The sequence below is a fragment of the Choristoneura fumiferana genome, chromosome Z (genome assembly GCF_025370935.1).
Source record: "Choristoneura fumiferana chromosome Z, NRCan_CFum_1, whole genome shotgun sequence".
In the NCBI taxonomy this organism is placed as follows: Eukaryota; Metazoa; Arthropoda; class Insecta; order Lepidoptera; family Tortricidae; genus Choristoneura; species Choristoneura fumiferana.
The window spans coordinates 43,052,807-43,070,142 of record NC_133472.1 but is presented as its reverse complement, the minus strand read 5'-3'; the positions used below and the strand labels follow the sequence as shown (position 1 = coordinate 43,070,142).

Here is a 17,336-nt window from a genome sequence, read left to right as displayed (position 1 = left end):
AACGACGTTGGTCCGACTCTCATTGGCTCTTCAGCCAATAGAACAGGCAAACTAAAAGCGCCATCTAGCGACCAATAGAGCGAAACTATCCTCAAAAGGTTTAATTACTGCAGAACCTAACATTTCGCGGTCGTACCCACGTCTAACATTTTTGATTTATACCATACTAGGGCCCCTTTTGTTAAAATTATGGAGCAATCATACCGACCGGTTACCGGATACGGTTGAGTGACTAGTAAATACTCGTAGCCTGATAGTGTATACGTGGCATTCAGAATGCGAGACTGAAACGGCGAATGAATCCGTCAATAAAAAGGAAAACGTTTATTCTACCAACATAGGGGTCCTTAAAACACGAGTGTGGGTTTATGAAACGAGACGTAGCCGAGTTTCATAATAGGGTCACATGAGTTTTTTTAAGGCCTAATTACGTACAGTTGCATACAATATTTTATCTATATCCATATATTAAAGGTCGCTCTGAAGCGATAAGGCCGCCTATTGCTTACCTTAGAAAATCTCTATGTATATACTTGTGTTCTCTGTACTGTTTACTGTATTGGTGTGCAATAAAGAGTTATTGTATTGTATTGTATTGTATTAAATCCTCTGTCAGGTGTTCAAGAACCATTGAGAATGACCTGCATTAACGAGAACTAGGTAAGGAAAATTTCACTATAAATCCAATTTTCAACCGATTTAAGTTTTCTCTTCGCTAAACACTGTCTGTATATCTGTATTTTCATAACAATATTAAGATATGGCAAATTCAGGAGTTGTCAAATACCGTATTACAGAACTGTTGACGTTTAGGAGGTTCATCGTGCATTTCCTATTGGATTAGGCTGCGATGAACCTCCTAGATGACGTTAGCGGTTCCGTAATTCTTCGAAATATTAAAAAGTCAGTTTGGACTATTGATGAACGCTAGGACTATAGAAACCTGAGTTTACTTTACGGTCAAGGACTTTTAATTCATGAGTCAACATTGAAACTTTTTCAAAAGAAAAGTCATTACGAATCCTTGTTTACTGTGAAATGGTTCCATGGTGGTTCATGAAGTCCTTGACCGTACCTCAGTTGGCAAAATCGATAACTTTATAGGATCACTTTGTTGTCTGCCCGTCTGTCAAGATCCTCTTTTAAAGTTTGACACCAATATGTCTGTCTGTCTGTGGCAGTATCCGTCAGTATTTCGCAACTTTTCATTTCGCAAACTCTAAAACTGTAAATATTTCAGGATTTATTTCGGGCCATCGTGTCTCTTTAGGTTAGGTTAGGTTAGTTTTATAAAAATACTAAAATATTAACAGTTTAAAAAATATTGAACAGTTGCGAAATGAAAAGTTGCGAAATGAATCAGGCTGCCAAACGTTAGTTGCGAAACATTAGTGAACTGTCTCTGGTATCGTTCCCGAAAACTTTCACAAGTTTCATCGAAATGACAGATGCTTCCGAAATCCTTGAAATCCTACTAAAACCCACCCATTATAAATGTTAAAGTTTGTGTTTGGAACTCCTTGACACTAAAACAGCTAGACTGATTTGAATTAAAGGTATGATCATCATCATCATCCCAGCCTATATACGTCCCACTGCTGGGCACAGGCCTCCTCTCAGAACAAGAGGGCTTGGGCTATAGTTCCCCACGCAGGCCCAGTGCGGATTGGGAACTTCACACGCACCATTGAATTGCTTCGCAGGTTTGTGCAGGTTTCCTCACGATGTTTTCCCTCACCGCAAAGCTCGTGGTAAATTTCAAATGTAATTCCGCACATGAATTTCGAAAAACTCAGAGATGCGAGCCGGGGTTTGAACCCACGACCCTCTGTTTGAGAGGCGATAGGTCAAACCACTAGGCCACCACGGCTTTTTAAAAAAGGTATGATAGCTGGTTATTATTCGACAAAGAAAGAAAGTCACCGACGTCGCTCAAAGAGTTCGCTGAAGTGGCGTTGGGCTGGCCACGTCTGTCGCAGGACCGATGAACGGTGGAGCGAGTCCTCAAATGGAGACCACGGACGGGAAAACGTAGTGTAAGGCGTCCTGAGGCTTTGTGGATGGACGACCTTAAGAGGGTCGCGGGCGGCGGATGGATGCGAGGGGCTAAAGACAGAGAAACCTATGTCCAGGGGTCCATATCGGCTCGCATACTTATTGATAGTCCGAATGTAATGTTTGTCAGAATGATCGTTTGTCATAACTCTTTTTTCTCCGAATCCGATAATTGTTCAGAATTGTTATAAAACAAACCTAATCTACCTATAGTTTTCTATAGGAGGACCATCTAGAAAAACACAGTGGGAAAAAAATATGACAAATGATGATTCGGACAAAAATATTAGGTACGTATAGACGCGGATAACTCACGTCTTAAATCGAGTTTAGCTCGACATTGTGCAGTGCGCGTGTTGCAGCAACCGCTGAGTCGCGTTGCTCCGAAGACGAAGGGCTACGGATTAGCCCGAAACATGTCGAGCTAAACTCGATTTAAGACGTGAGTTATCCGGGTCATTATATTCAATATGAGTGAGTCTCACGGTAGTTTCATGTTCAAAAATATTACGGTGTGACTTGCAAAGAGTATGCGATCTTTGGCGCTCCCCCTGTGGACTATGGACTGCTGTAGGCTCATGATGATGATGATGATGATGATTCGAAAATATCGAAAATTCAACAATTCACTCTCGACCATTCCCGGAATTTCTATTCGACTGTTTCTAACAGCACAAGCATACGCATACGAGCATGCAAAACTTGTTAGAAGCAATCTGGGGATGTTCGATAAACCTGTATGGAATCCAATCCTACGTGACAGAGATGTGTTTCGTATTAAGATGCCTAGTTCCAAAACAACGTTACACAAGAACTGTTTTATAATGTCCGGAAAAATTTATAATAATATTCCCGTGGAATTGAGAGCTCTGACGTGTAAAAGGTTTCTGTTTAAACTTAAATCCTGGCTAAAGGAAAAATGTTTTTATAGTATTAAGGTAATTTTGAGATAGTAACTAATGTAAACCTGACTTTTGCATGCCTATTAATGGTGAATTGTGCTGCTCTGTATTTATATTTTTTGTACTATCATCTTCATGTACCATAATTCTGGCTAATAAATAAATACTATACTACTATACTACTAATTATATACGCGTGCGAAGCCGCAGGTATACACAAGTAAATGTACGCGAAATGTTTGTTTTAAGTTAAGTTGGTATAACGGCCGACGAATCCTAACTCCCAAAACATCGTCGAAACCCGAAAATCTGCGGTTCATTTTTTAAACATCGCAAATGAAGTAACTAACACAATTATCCGAAATTAAGAGGATATTAACACGTGGAATACTTGGACAAACAAAACTACTGGAAAATACGAGCTTAAATATACGTGGGCGCTCTCGTTCCCTCTTACGAGCGGAGCGTTGTGAACGAGCGAGACAGATAGTAAGCGGGCATCTTATATTATTCATAAAGTGCGCGAGCGAGGTGAGACAGCCGTATGCAAGTTGCCGTGAGAGTGAAAAGAAGGCGCTGACGTTCTCAAGACCGGCTTCGAATGAAACTGAGTCCGGGGGGTGCGATTGTTGGCTTATGTACAGGAGGATCCAACATAACGATAATAAAAATGCAAGGCATTGCATGTTTGAATGAAAATTACTTATTGCTATCATATTTACGTTTTGTTTTGGCTCATTGAGGGAAGATTTGTGAAAATATCTTTGTTTTGTAGAAGGTAGGTATTTTATGTCGAGACGTAGGCATTGAAGCGAGATCTTACATAATTTTGTGTCGGAAAAAGATTAATTGGGGAATTATCCCGGCTTAACAAAATTATGAAAAATAATTGATCAAAGATTTTAGATAGCAATAGAGATGACTTTGTTTTTTTTATTTGTGATAATGAAATGGAGAATGAAGAAAACAAATGTATTTATTCATTTTGTTTTCACTAAATTATTAGGTTGTAGTATTGTTATAAAATAAACCAAACCTAACGCAAATTCAGTTGTAAATTCATTCATCGAAAAAGTTCGTTTAAGGAATAGTTTCGCCGAAATCGTATTATCTAATAAAATAATCACTATTTGAAGTGTGTGTTTACAACGTTCTAAATTTGAAATACTTATAACATCTTTAGTACCATCAGCATAAAACAAGGGTTGAAACACATTTAAAGAAGTAAAAATAAAATAAAATATTAGACTTACAAGAAAAATCGTGCAAGTTGCATTACATTGCGAGGCCGTAAAGCCAACGAGTTTGTAGTGATCAATCAAGCGCCGCAATGTATACTTCGCTTTTTTAGCATTAGAAAGAAGGTAAAGCGATCTTGAGGTGTCATTTTAGTGAAAAATACTTTTGAAAAATAAGTCACAGCAAATATGTAGCAATTAGCAAGTACATATAATCATTTACATGCTTTTCGGTGTCATAAGGAATAATTACTGTTTTAAAAAAAATCAATAAAAGACTCATCAAAATTGTTTACCTTTTTTCTAATGCTAAAAAAACGAAGTATAATGCAACTTGCAAGATTTTTCTTGCAAGCTAAACTTGGTTTTAAGCAATAAGGCCTCAGATACCCAGTATATCGTCGCTACTTTAAAAAAATCTCGTTTGAAGCAATTTAACAAAATTAGACTTTGAATCAAACAAAGTTCACTCAAAATAAAAATAAAAATTATGTCGACCTTTTTTTAAGTACCAACCTATTGATGTTTTTTTTAACAAATTGGTGTGCAAGTTTGATAACTGTAATATTTATAATTATAAAGGATTTTCGACGCTTCAGTTTTTTGTTCTAGGTATCATATGTCTGCCATCTCTGAGAACACGCAAGGTTTACAGTTTTTATTATAAGCTTTACGCTCTTTTCGCATTTAACCAAAGGTCTAGTTCGTAGAGCCACTGGTTCTGTAGTTTTATGTGCACAGAACGAAGGAAAATCGCACCGTCGGAAGAATGTAGTGGTCAAACCCTAATTATACCTACTTTACTAACCAAGATTCTAATAATAGCGCCTATATGAAATTTTGGTGCGTCAAAGTTCGCATATTTTCGCAAGTCATACTGTAATGTTTGTCCGAATTATTGTTTGTCATAATTTTTTTCCCCACTAAAACCGTATTTTTGCTGAAATTTTTAAATGGTCAAAAAAATTAGTTAAGTTAAAAATTTTAGTTAAGGTTAGGTATGTTTTATAACAATTGTGAACAATTATTTTGCAATAAGACCCGAAATTTTGTGATGTAGGTACGTACGTTTACTAGTTTCCTAATGTTGTTCCCAACTGGAAACAAAAAATCGGTTTTCCTTTTCTTTGTTATTTGAATCTTCAAGAAAACAAATAAACCGACGGGTTCCGAATGACATTAACATTCCAGTTGTACTGTACTTATAATACATTAATTAAAAAGTATACAGCACCGTTAGAATGAAGTGGTTCTTTAACGTTTTTTTTTCGTCAAAGAACGATCAGCGTGGGCTGCAAAAGTAATGATGGCAAGCGATGACCACCGCCCATGGACACCCACAGCATAATTAGGACTGCGGGTGCGTTGCCGGCCTAAAACGGCTTTAACATAAATTGAAAATATTTTTTGTGATTAAAATCATTTATTATGAATTTTAATATAATAACACAATTATTAACAAGTACGGCAAAATAGTATTTTATGCAACAGTTGTATAATAGGGATCAAAAAAGGTGAGTGGCGTGAGTTACGATGTGAGCGTAGCGAACATCGCAAGAAGAGATGCCACGAGCTTTTTTTACTTATTTAAACAAAGTTGCATAAAATATTTTTTCTACGTCTATGTACTTATTAAATAAAATACAAAATTAGAAAAAAAGTGAACACACTTTTTCATACTTTTGTATTAAGTAAGGAAAACGTAAATATATAAATTAACAACAACAAACGAGTGGAAAATATGAAAATTATAAAATTTGTCTAAGATAAATTCTTTTTTTATGATGTTTATATAATATGTATCTTGTTTACTTATGTTGGCAGTCATGAATTATGTACAGAAAAATTTTGTTATGTATAAAACCATATATGAATTAAGTAAGTGGCTGCACCTTAGCCTGTCCGAACGAACAAATTAAGAAAAAAAAATGTGGTTGCAGTATCGTTTTAGCAACATTACGATACAGTGCTGTTATGGGGAATAGACAGTATTATAGACTTTTCCAGAATCTTGTTGTATGTTTTTATGTTACTGTTCGTGATTAAGTAAATCACAGATAACAGTGTTGGAGTAGAAAAAAACCCTTAATGCCACGTTTTAACCCATTTTTTAACATTGTTTAATGTTTATTTTGTTTGTTTTTTTTGGCCATCGATATTTTTTTTATTATTTTTTTTTAGTTCTTCTATCCAGGCTAGTTGAATCTGCAAACCGGAGAAATACTGAAAAAAATAACACAATTAATATTAGGGTAACTCTGGTCCATGTTCATATTTTAGTGTAAACAAAGTACTACTTTTACTAGAATCATTGCAGATGAATAATCAGTATCCAAGAGTGTATAAAAAGTATTTAATATATAAATAAAAAATAACAATACATTTGAAATAGAAAATAATGAAAATGAAATTATTTATAACGTATTGTTTTATTTACACTTACAGTCGAGTGTTCGCCACTTTTTTGAAAAAGAAAAATAATTTTATTATTCTATGTAACATAATGTTTTATTTACATATGGTATCCGTGATTAATCCTGTAAAAGTATATATTTTTTTATAATTTAAATAGAAAACAATCGATTTTATAGGTTAGTTTACTGAATAATTTATTAGCCGTTCACCATACAGGGTGTTATTTAAAGATCCCGCGCACATTATAATTTATTTGAAACTGGCGTATAAAGTATAATTATACAAACACGTAATAAAAAAGTCAATTTGTATTTGAACTAAATTTTTATTTGTTAACCGTTAACAAACCCGCAAAATAATAATTTCATTATTCTATATTAAAAAAAATACATTTTTAAGCAGATTTATTAAGAAAAATGTATAATACAGCTTATTTGTGATTTTACAAAATCAAAAGTATCTAAAAAGCTAAAATAGAATTGAAGGGATTTCTCCGTTTTCAAGTCGATATTTTTTTTACATTGACCCGATTAAAGGGTATTTCCGATTTGGGAAAACAGCTATTTCAGAATTACATGAATCATGAATTACAGAACCAGAGGCCGTCGCAATAAATTGCACGGGTATTACAGGTCGTTCTGGTAATCTCGGCCGACGGCGCTCATTGCAGTTAGATTGTTCTTTTATTAGGATCGCTTTAAAAAGTTTTTATAGCAGTCGCTGTTTATTGTGAGCGCTATTTGTAAAACCCGGCGGAAATTACAAATTGTTTTGGGGTTGAAATTAGGATTTGTAGAACCAGTTTAGGGAGAATTAAGTAATTGTTATTAATTGTGTGGAGATAATAAGTTTATCGAAAATACAAACTGAGACATGGATGCACAGAAAAACCAGAAAAAGAGACCAGCGCTGGGAATCGAACCCAATTCCTGTCCAGCGGTGGTGTAGGGGTTATAGCACGCAGCACGGATTGCTGAGGACCTGGGTTCGATTCCCAGCGCTGGTCTCTTTTTCTGGTTTTTCTGTGCATCCATGTCTCAGTTTGTATTTTCGATATGGTTTCACGGGATACCCGTAAAAGTAACAAATTTGGAGTTGAAATAAAAAATACAAAAAGACTCCAAATAACCAATCATAATAATAAGTTTAATTGTAACACAGCGTTTAAGTATTAAGCTACGTATTGAAGTAAAAAGCATTTTTTTATAACTAAGTGATAAGTTTTTGCTATGTAAAACCATAAAAATAGCAAATACATGAACACACTAAACTGTAGTTTAAAATATTTTTTTATAGCCACTGTGTGAATTATATGAAAGTAAAATAAACTTTTTTTATAAATAAAAATGGTTTATGACGAAGAAAATTGTAATATGAAAAAGGCACAGTGTTAATATTTTTTTAACAGCGACAGTGAATTTAACGTTTATGCCGAAATTATTGCCACTCAAAAAGGCAATGGAGAATCATTTTTAATCGGCACAATGTAAATAGATCGTTTGTTTTTCACTATGACTTTGTAATTATGTATTTTTCACTAATAAATAATTTTCGTATTAATCTAATATTGTATAATATAATAATTATTCACACGAGTTTCCGATTTTTAAAAAACAGTTTTCTTGCCATTTTTAGTTTTAAATGGATATTAACAAAATAAACATATTATGATCATTAATACCATTTCATTAAAAAACACTTCTTCTAAGATATTAAATCAATAAAAAATATCAATTAAAATTAAGGCCCAAAAACTTTTTCTAAATTCTTTATCTGTTACAACAAATCTATGAACAATGATGTCTGAAATAAATGTTTTTTAATTTAATTTCAATTTATCGACGTCGCTCATTTTATTAAATCATTACTTACAAACGTTTATGTATTTTTATGCGATTATGTACTGTTATGTGTTTCCACGCATCCGTCGGCCGGCGGGCATGCTACGGCGTAGCCCGTAGCGGGCGCTACGCCGCCGCCGCCGGCTACGGAACTCGTAGAGGTTTAACCATGTAGAAGTACAATGATGCATATGTTGTTTTAAACTATATTTATACTGCAAGTATAACACAAAGGGTTTTTTTACATGTCACCTTTTAAACTACCAGCAATTTCGAAAATACCATCATTATCAAGAAGAATGCGCCGCAAGATACTTCGTAGAAAGTCATTTTTGTTACTTAATACCTAGTTTGTAAAGTTATTGTTTCAACAAAAATAATAATTAATTAAATGTACATTATTTATTTTAGTTTGTATTCCTTTTAAGCTTTGTGTATTTTGATACGTTCCCGTCACATTAAGGTTTCTGCTAACACAAGGTTTTTTAACACTCGACTGTACTTATGGAAAATATTTAATTGGAAATGTTGGTTCGTATTTCAGTCAAGCGGTACACTTAGAACAATGACGATCTGAAAATATTAGTTATTACAAAAACCATGATTAAAAAAATCGGAATAAATATTCTTAGTTGTTCCTTCAAAGTATAGAACCACAGGTTGCATTATTTTGAATTTGTTCTGAAATGCTTGTATCATCAATGTTAAAACATAGTGTACGAATAAAAATGAAAATTGGGTTGAACTATTTCAAAAAAAGACTTATTTAGAAGGTTTTGTTTTTATTTTTAAAACATTCATCAATTATTTTCATAATAATTACGAGTACGAATTCTTTCCGGACAGGACAGAAGGTATTTTTATAAATGTAGGTGTCATGTTAGAAAAGTATATAATTGTAAATAAATACAGTGTACTTGAAATAAGTAAGTCGAGGAACTTTTTGAAAAATTGTAAATACGCCAGAAATAACAAATAGAACATTCATTTATGACTTATATACTTAAGCATGTGCACAAGTATGAGTCATAATTCATAAACATATTTGAATTATTTATTGTGTTTATGTATGGAAATATTTAAATATTAAATAAATAAATAAATAAACATTTGTAGGTTAGTTATATTTATCTTTATATTTTGTACGAAAACTATGATTATATAAGATAATCACATTAGTCAAGGTTATTGTATTGCTGCAACAATACAATAACCTTGTTTTAACTTATTAAGTGTCGGATGAATAGTTAATATGTTATTGTTGTTCTCATAAATAAAATATGCATCATGGACCGAGTTCAAATTCGCAAATACAAAAAAAAAACAATAAAACAATGGAGCTCCATTATATCGCCACTGCAGTCGCCAGCAATAATATAAATATACATAACGTCGCATTGCATTAAAACAGTTATAAGTACGATGTAAAAATCTGAAAGAAAATCATTAGCGTTAGTATTTTTTTTTGTTATTTTTTGTTTTGTTTTTGTTTTTTCTTGAAGCTCGCCTGAAAAAAAAGCGTTAGTGTTTTGTTTGTTATCGTTTTTTCCGTCCCTATTCAGTAAGCGACCGACGCACCGTTAACCGTCTCATTGTCAAACCACAATGTGGTACAAAAAAGTACAAACAAAGCGGTACTCACAGACGGGTTGGGGACGCATCGGCGCGGATCAGGGCTCCTGTAGGTCGGGCTGTACCGGCCGGGGAAGCAGCCCGGGGGGCCCATGAGCCCCCCTCCCGTCTTCATCTTCTCCGGGGAGTACATGGCACATGACCCCCACGGGTCGTCTTCCAACTTCAACACCTTGGAAGGTGAGTGGTACTGCCTGTCAAAAATTTTGACGGATTTTGGGGCACGGTATGACTGAAACGCGGGCGACCGCTCACACCGCCGGACTATGACCGACTGAGCTGACGTCAGAAGCCACGCCCACTCCCCACTCCCCATCCCCCCTCACGCATGTTTACCTCTCCCCGCGAATTACTGAATTATATAATTGGACCATTCACTGCTGTGGCTCTTGGCGTTTCACGCGTCGCGGACGATTGGTGTTTAGGAATCAATACGCTATCGCAACGTGAATGGCGGGCATTATATGATAATATTTAATGGCGCTATGATTTTGGGGTCCATTCAAAACGGAAATGGACCTTGCTTTTTACGTCCATATGTCTATCATTGTTTTAAAGCTCTTGATGGGTTTGTGTATGTATGAAATAAGTACGTACAATAAACTATTATTTGGACTACAAAGTTCGGATGGAACATTTCGACACAGACTAAAAAACTTTTGAACAAAACAAATTTGTACTTACATATTCTGTAATAAAGTACCTACAGTGGAATTTTATGTTGTTATTTTTATAATATATGCGTACCACTTTATTTATCTATTCAAAATGAGCAAACTACACGTAACTTAGGTGTTACGAAGAAATACTGAACATGCTCAAGTAGTACACGTTTTTAGGGTTCCGTAGCCGAAATGGCAAAAACGGAACCCTTATAGTTTCGCCATGTCTGTCTGTCTGTCCGTCCGCGGCTTTGCTCAGGGATTATCAATGAAAGAAAGTTGTAATTTTGCACGAATACATATGTAAACTATGCCGACAAAATAGTACAATAAAAAATTACAAAATAATTTTTTTTAGAGTACCTACCTCCCATAAACGTAAAGTGGGGGTGATTTTTTTTTCATCCAATCTTATAGTATGGGGTATCGTTAGATAGGTCTTTTAAAACCATTAGGGGGTTGCTGCAACGATTTTTTGATTCAGTGATGTGTTTGCAAAATATTCAACTTTAAAGTGCAACTTTCATTAAAATCGAGCGTCCCCTCCCCTCTAAAATCTAAACCGGGGGGTGGAAGAATTGAAAAAATTCAGGATGGTAGTAAGTATATCAAACTTACAAGGAAAACTATAACGGTTAAGTTTTCTTGAGAATTATTAGTAGTTTATGAGTAAATAGCAGCCTAAGGTATAAAATATACCTAAACTTGGAATATTCCGTACAAAATACGAAATCCTTAGAAAAATATTACTTATTTTACCCTATTTCGGGCGTGTCCGACACGCTCTTGGCCGGTTTTTAATTTCCATTATAATTAACACACCGAATGTGCACTGCATCGGTCATATTGACTAAGCGACCAAACCGAACGACACCGAAAAGAGAATCAGTAATGGCCTATCCGCCAAACGTATACCAGCTGGGCTACTTCGAAACTCGAAACTCGAAGTTCGTGTCGTGTGGTCCCTCTGACACTTACACTGTTTGATACGAGAGCGAGAGGGACCGCACGACACGAACATCGAGTTACGAGTTTCGTAGTAGCCTTGCAGGAACGGGGTATCTATTCTGTTACGCTCATTCGTCTAGCTTTATATGGACTTGTCTGACTTTTTCTGGGAATCATAATCATATACAGGGTGGCCCATTTAGATCGGTCAGAATGGGAAAGTCTGAAACTATAAGACATACAAAGTTCTGTTCTTAGGAACCATTCCTCTTGTGATTCTCACTCATTCTTAATACTATCCAGGACTACTCTATTCGTTGACTCGTGATCATGGCCGTTGCATTGTGGTCGAAACGCGAGGTGACTTTAGCATTGCTTATACATAGATAGTTGTGATTAAGTCAGGGGTGATATCAACCTCCCTAGCTCCGGTCGCTTAAGCTAAAAATCACAAATATATTACACAACAAGAAGATACGCATGAAGATATCTACATTAAGCACATCAACACGTTTCTTATTTATGGATCATCATCAACAACATTTCAATCAGAGCCTGATTCGATCGATTAGAATTCCATTTTAGTATTCAATGGTCTGCAATGAGGGCTATCGTTTTTTGTCTCACTAGATGGCGCACTGTTGCGTGAGGTTTTTAAGTGTGGCTTTCAGAGTCTGTTATTACGGGCGTTAAAACAAAGTTTAGATTAAAATCATATTTAAAACACCTTAAAACCGTACCATAAAAATATCCAGCAACCACAGTGTTGCTTAGTCCCGTTTTGTTCGGAAAAAAAGGGAGGACAAAAGTTTCCAAAAGACAAAACTGTCTCAAAACACAGACATTCATTGCCCCGTAACGCATAATTGCCATAATAAATTTCAGGTAATGCAAAATATTCACAAAAAAATCTAATTATAAATAAACCCGCGTAGCTCACCCAAAAACTATGAGATTTGACATTTCGGAGACCCCACGCTACACTAGCGCCTCTAGCGGCGAATTCATTCGCGATAGCCCTCATTGACGTAAAGTGTTTTGAGCGCATTTCGCTTTAATTAACGCTAATAACTAAACGTATGAGATCACTTGGATTCATTATAATTTGTATCTTCTTTGCAACAGACTTATAGATGCAAATCATTTGACAATACAAATCATTTGGCTAATAATATTTTGCGTACAGCGTTTTGCGTGAGTAGTTTGTGTCGCAGGACCGATGAACGGTGGAGCAGACGAGTCCTCGAATGGAGACCACGGACGGGAAAACGTAGTGTAGGGCGTCCTGAGGCACGGTGGACGGATGACCTTAAGAGGATCGCTGGCGGCGGATGGATGCGAGGGGCTGAAGACAGAGTGTTGTGGCGCGCCATGGAAGAGGCCTATGTCCAGCAGTGGACTGCTGTAGGCTGATGATGATGATGATGAATGATGATTTTGCGTAAAATATCCTTGCTAAGTGAGTCATTGTTTAAACGTACACTTGCCAAACATTGGGTTTTGTGTTACAATTATTTATTAAGAGTTTATTTGTCGTGTAATTATTTCGCAAATGAAAATTGCGTTTTTTTTTGGAAAATGATAAATTGACAAAATCTTTTTGATGACACAAAGGTAACCTGAGTATTTCAGCTTATCACCTCTACGTGTTTCTAGCCGTGGTGGCCTAGTGGTTTGACTTATCGCCTCTCAAGCAGAGGGTCGTGGGTTCAAACCCCGGCTCGCACCTCTGAGTTTTTCGCAATTCATGTGCGGAATTACATTTGATATTTACCACGAGCTTTGCGGTGAAGGAAAACATCGTGAGGAAACCTGCACAAACCTGCGAAGCAATTCAATGGTGCGTGTGATGTTCCCAATCCGCACTGGGCCCGCGTGGGAACTATGGCCCAAGCCCTCTTGTTCTGAGAGGAGGCCTGTGCCCAGCAGTGGGACGTATATAGGCTGGGATGGATGGATGGACCTCTACGTGTTTCTGAGAAAAAGCCGCTTAGAGTCATATGGGGTAAAAGTACGCATTTCAGTTCGTAATGTATATGATTGCGTACGTTTACCCCACAATCCACATGACACTAGGTACTACACGGGTTCCGCTAATCATTCTGGGATGGTGTATTGAAATGGTATAAACGGGGTCGATTTCCGAACATTCATCGTTTTAGATGACCGGATGGCGAAGTGGTTGGAGAGCCTGACTACGAAGTTTGAGGTTCCGGATTCAATTTTCGGCAATCTATATAAGTATGTTTATCCGTTGCCTAGTATCCATAGTACAAGCTTTGCTTAGTTTGGGACTAGGTCAATTGGTGTCAAGTGTCATATGGGTCGTTCTCATTTTTCATGGACAATCGGAGTGATTAATTTTTAGATTTAAAAAATAATAATTGTTTATTCTCTCAAATAAAATGTATTTTAAATTGTTACGCATTTATCACAAAGTTCAGAAACATATAAAACATTGAAGTATTACTTTTATGTATTTTTTTATTTCAAGTTTTATCATAGTGGTTACCAAAAAGAAACACCTCAGTCACAAACATGTTTTGATTTATTAATCGTCGTGCAAAATCAAATCACAATTCTTTTAATTGCTTAACAACTAGAATTTTTTCTTTTATTTATATCTAGCTCCACAGAACACAATTATTTTCATCAACGTTTAAAAAAATGTTATTTAATACCACTCCGTCACATTTTTGCTCATTAAGACGGCTAACTTTTAAATATTGTACAAGCTATGAAATAAATTAAGCTGTAAATCTAGAAAAGACCTATATATGTTCAGTATGTAATAGAAGAATACGTTATATTAGTGAATATTTGTAACAAAATGTATAAAATGCTCCTTTGACTTGGCATTACAAGGGGGACAAATTTGTGACGGAGTGGCTTATTAAGTGACAGAGGGGTATGAATACAAAACAACTAATCAACTAATCAACATACAAAATGTGAACTATAACATTTTTATAGTTTTTTTAAAACGATAACAAAATATAGCTTACTTCCCTTAAAATGCTACTTTAAGTCTTATTTATTTAAAGATCAATTCTTTGGTAATCTACTTTTCAAATACTTCTTTTGGTTGATCAAATTCGTAATAAACGCGCCTTCCTTTTTTGACCTCCTTAGGAGTTGGAACTATTTTTAACAAATTTTCAAACATCACATCTGATACATCTGACTCTACTAATTTGAACAATTGTCCAGTGTCAGCTTTTTGTTTTTCTCTTCTTTTCTTATTTCTAACTTGCCATTTTCTTTTCATTTCTTTGTGTTCTTTTTCCGTCATATCATATCTTTAACTAGCTTTTTACGAGCGTGATATCTTTGTAAATCTTTACGTCTGACTTCTTCAACTTTTTCAGGGTCATTTTTCCTTTTCTCGCGACAACGTTGCTGCCTTTCCGCCGCAGATAACGCCATTTTTCATTTCACCTAATCTCCTGATGGTAATACCTTAAATGAATAAAATAATTCACGGTGTAATGTCGAACGCACAAAAAATAAATAATTTAGTGTTGTTACAATGAGCGAATGCTCTAAATTCCATACAAAAATGGCCACTCCGTCACGAGCTATACCACTTCGTCACACTTTTCGTGACAAAGGTGCTTTGTGACAGAGGTGTGAAAAATCAGCGTTTGATGTTCTCAGCATTAAACTAATCATACAATCTACGTGAAACTGGGCGCATACGACATATTACTGAATATTAATATAATAATATTAGAAAACAGAAACTATAATAACATTTCAAAGAAGTAACTTACGTGACAGAGCGGCTGCCGAATAAACACACGCACCTCCTTCCACTGCGTTCGGGCAACTGACTTGGTTCGCTAGGGCGCGGGGACACGCGGCATGAGGCCAAGGAGGAGAGGGAACGTACCCGTGCCCAGCGTGCAAGGTCAAAATAACTAACGCATATTATTTGTTTCGTAAGTCGTGTGACAAAATGGTAGCAGTAAAATCATATACTGCGGGGGACAGCTAGTAAAATATTTTTTATTTAAAATTATAGATATCTATGTCTATTTACTCATTATTGATTTAATGGCAACATTTCAAAAGTTTATTAAATGCTTTTGTATTAAAAGGTTCTTTGTATTTTTTTTGCGTGAAAGCTTAAGGCGACAACAGATTGCGCAGAGGGACACAATTAATCTGTATGCAAAACACCTTCGTCACACTTTTTGAATACTATGTCACAACGATTTAGTAAAAAAACAATAGTTTTAATATCCTAATTTTAATGTTATTATGATAAATGTATAGTAAAAAGTATTTTTGAGAAAAAAAAATAATAAGTATTGAATATTTTGGAAGAATAACGATTTTTTTTTAGGAGGAGACAAGTCATTGTCCATGAAAAATGAGAACGACCCATATTTATTATTCTGTGGTATTCTACATTTTCTCGTTTCGGTAGGTAGCACTTAAAAACAAACATGGTGAATTATTTAATCACATCCTTGAAAGCACACGTATAACGTAGACAAAAGACATCTACTTCTGTGTAACACATTTGTTTTCATGTAACTTTCGCACAATTTAACATTATTACGTCACACAGATTCAAACCAACAACCCCACAAGACGCTAACGTGATCTCTATCGAGTTCATTATCAACTAGAACTTTTGCGTAAACACTAAACGGAACTTACAGACAGCTGTAATGCACGCGTGATTATGAGTGGGACCCTTTCGACTGTCATAATTTTATAAGTCCTAATGTAATGTTAGTCATAATTTTTTTCCCGCTGAAACCGTACATTTTTCATATTTTTTTAAATGGTCACCTGTAGAACTCCATAGGTAAGGTTAGGTTTGTTTTATAACAATTTCGAAAAAAAAATGATTTCAGAGAAAAAAAGAGTTATGTCAAACATTACATTACGATTAACAATTTTCTACCAGTCGATAAAGACCCTAACAGTTTAGCAAGGTCTCGAATTATTTTTGACAACTGCAGATCAATTCGCTCTAGCGCTAAATGTAAATTGATCGGTTCAAAACGCCCCTACGATAATGTGGCCGCTCATAAAATTAGCCCGGATTCATCGTCGGTAATAGGCAAAACAATAACTAGTTGTCGTTCTTCCCCTCATCATTATTTAATGTAACTCCGTATTGTCTCGAATTTCCCTGCAAAATCCTGTTCCCCCAAATAACGTTCGCATAATTAGCGGAGATCATAACCCGGCAAATGTGCACGTCAAAACAACCGGGCCTATACGCCCCAGAACGGCGTAAGGGCGCATAAGGGTATGGCACTTACGCTTTTTCTCGCGGCGCGGCTGTGTAATTACGCGGCCGGCGGGCAGATGGCGTTGTTTTTAATTTTTCGATTTCGGCCCGTAGTTCATAATGCATGAAGCTTTTATCGCTCGTGTGGTTCCTTCGGGAGCTGGATGGCCCAGGCGCAAGGGGTAAGATCAAGCGTAATGTTACACACTTTAGAATAAAGCATGAATAAATGCAATCTTATCTATGCATTTCATTGCTACAAGAAAAGCTGACAGCGGCGGAAGCAACAGAAACTAAAAATCGCGAAATAATATGTTCTGTGTTCAGACTATTTCATTCGGACTTGTAGACTTTAAGACTCTGGGTAAATGGCGTCCTGGAACAAAGTACCC

The 17,336-nt window shown here is 35.8% G+C and overlaps 1 protein-coding gene across 2 annotated transcripts in view; it reads right to left on the bottom strand.

The window, feature by feature from the left end:
* The window catches only part of acj6 (abnormal chemosensory protein 6), an 84,980-nt gene extending 74,641 nt beyond the window's left edge, over positions 1-10,339 (bottom strand). For both annotated transcript variants that reach the window (XM_074101203.1, XM_074101212.1), the window contains exon 1: positions 10,094-10,339. In XM_074101203.1, coding sequence (XP_073957304.1) covers positions 10,094-10,216 — 123 coding nt within the window. In that variant the 5' untranslated portion in view covers positions 10,217-10,339. The remainder of the gene's footprint in view (positions 1-10,093) is intronic.
* Between the last annotated feature and the right edge of the window lie 6,997 nt (positions 10,340-17,336).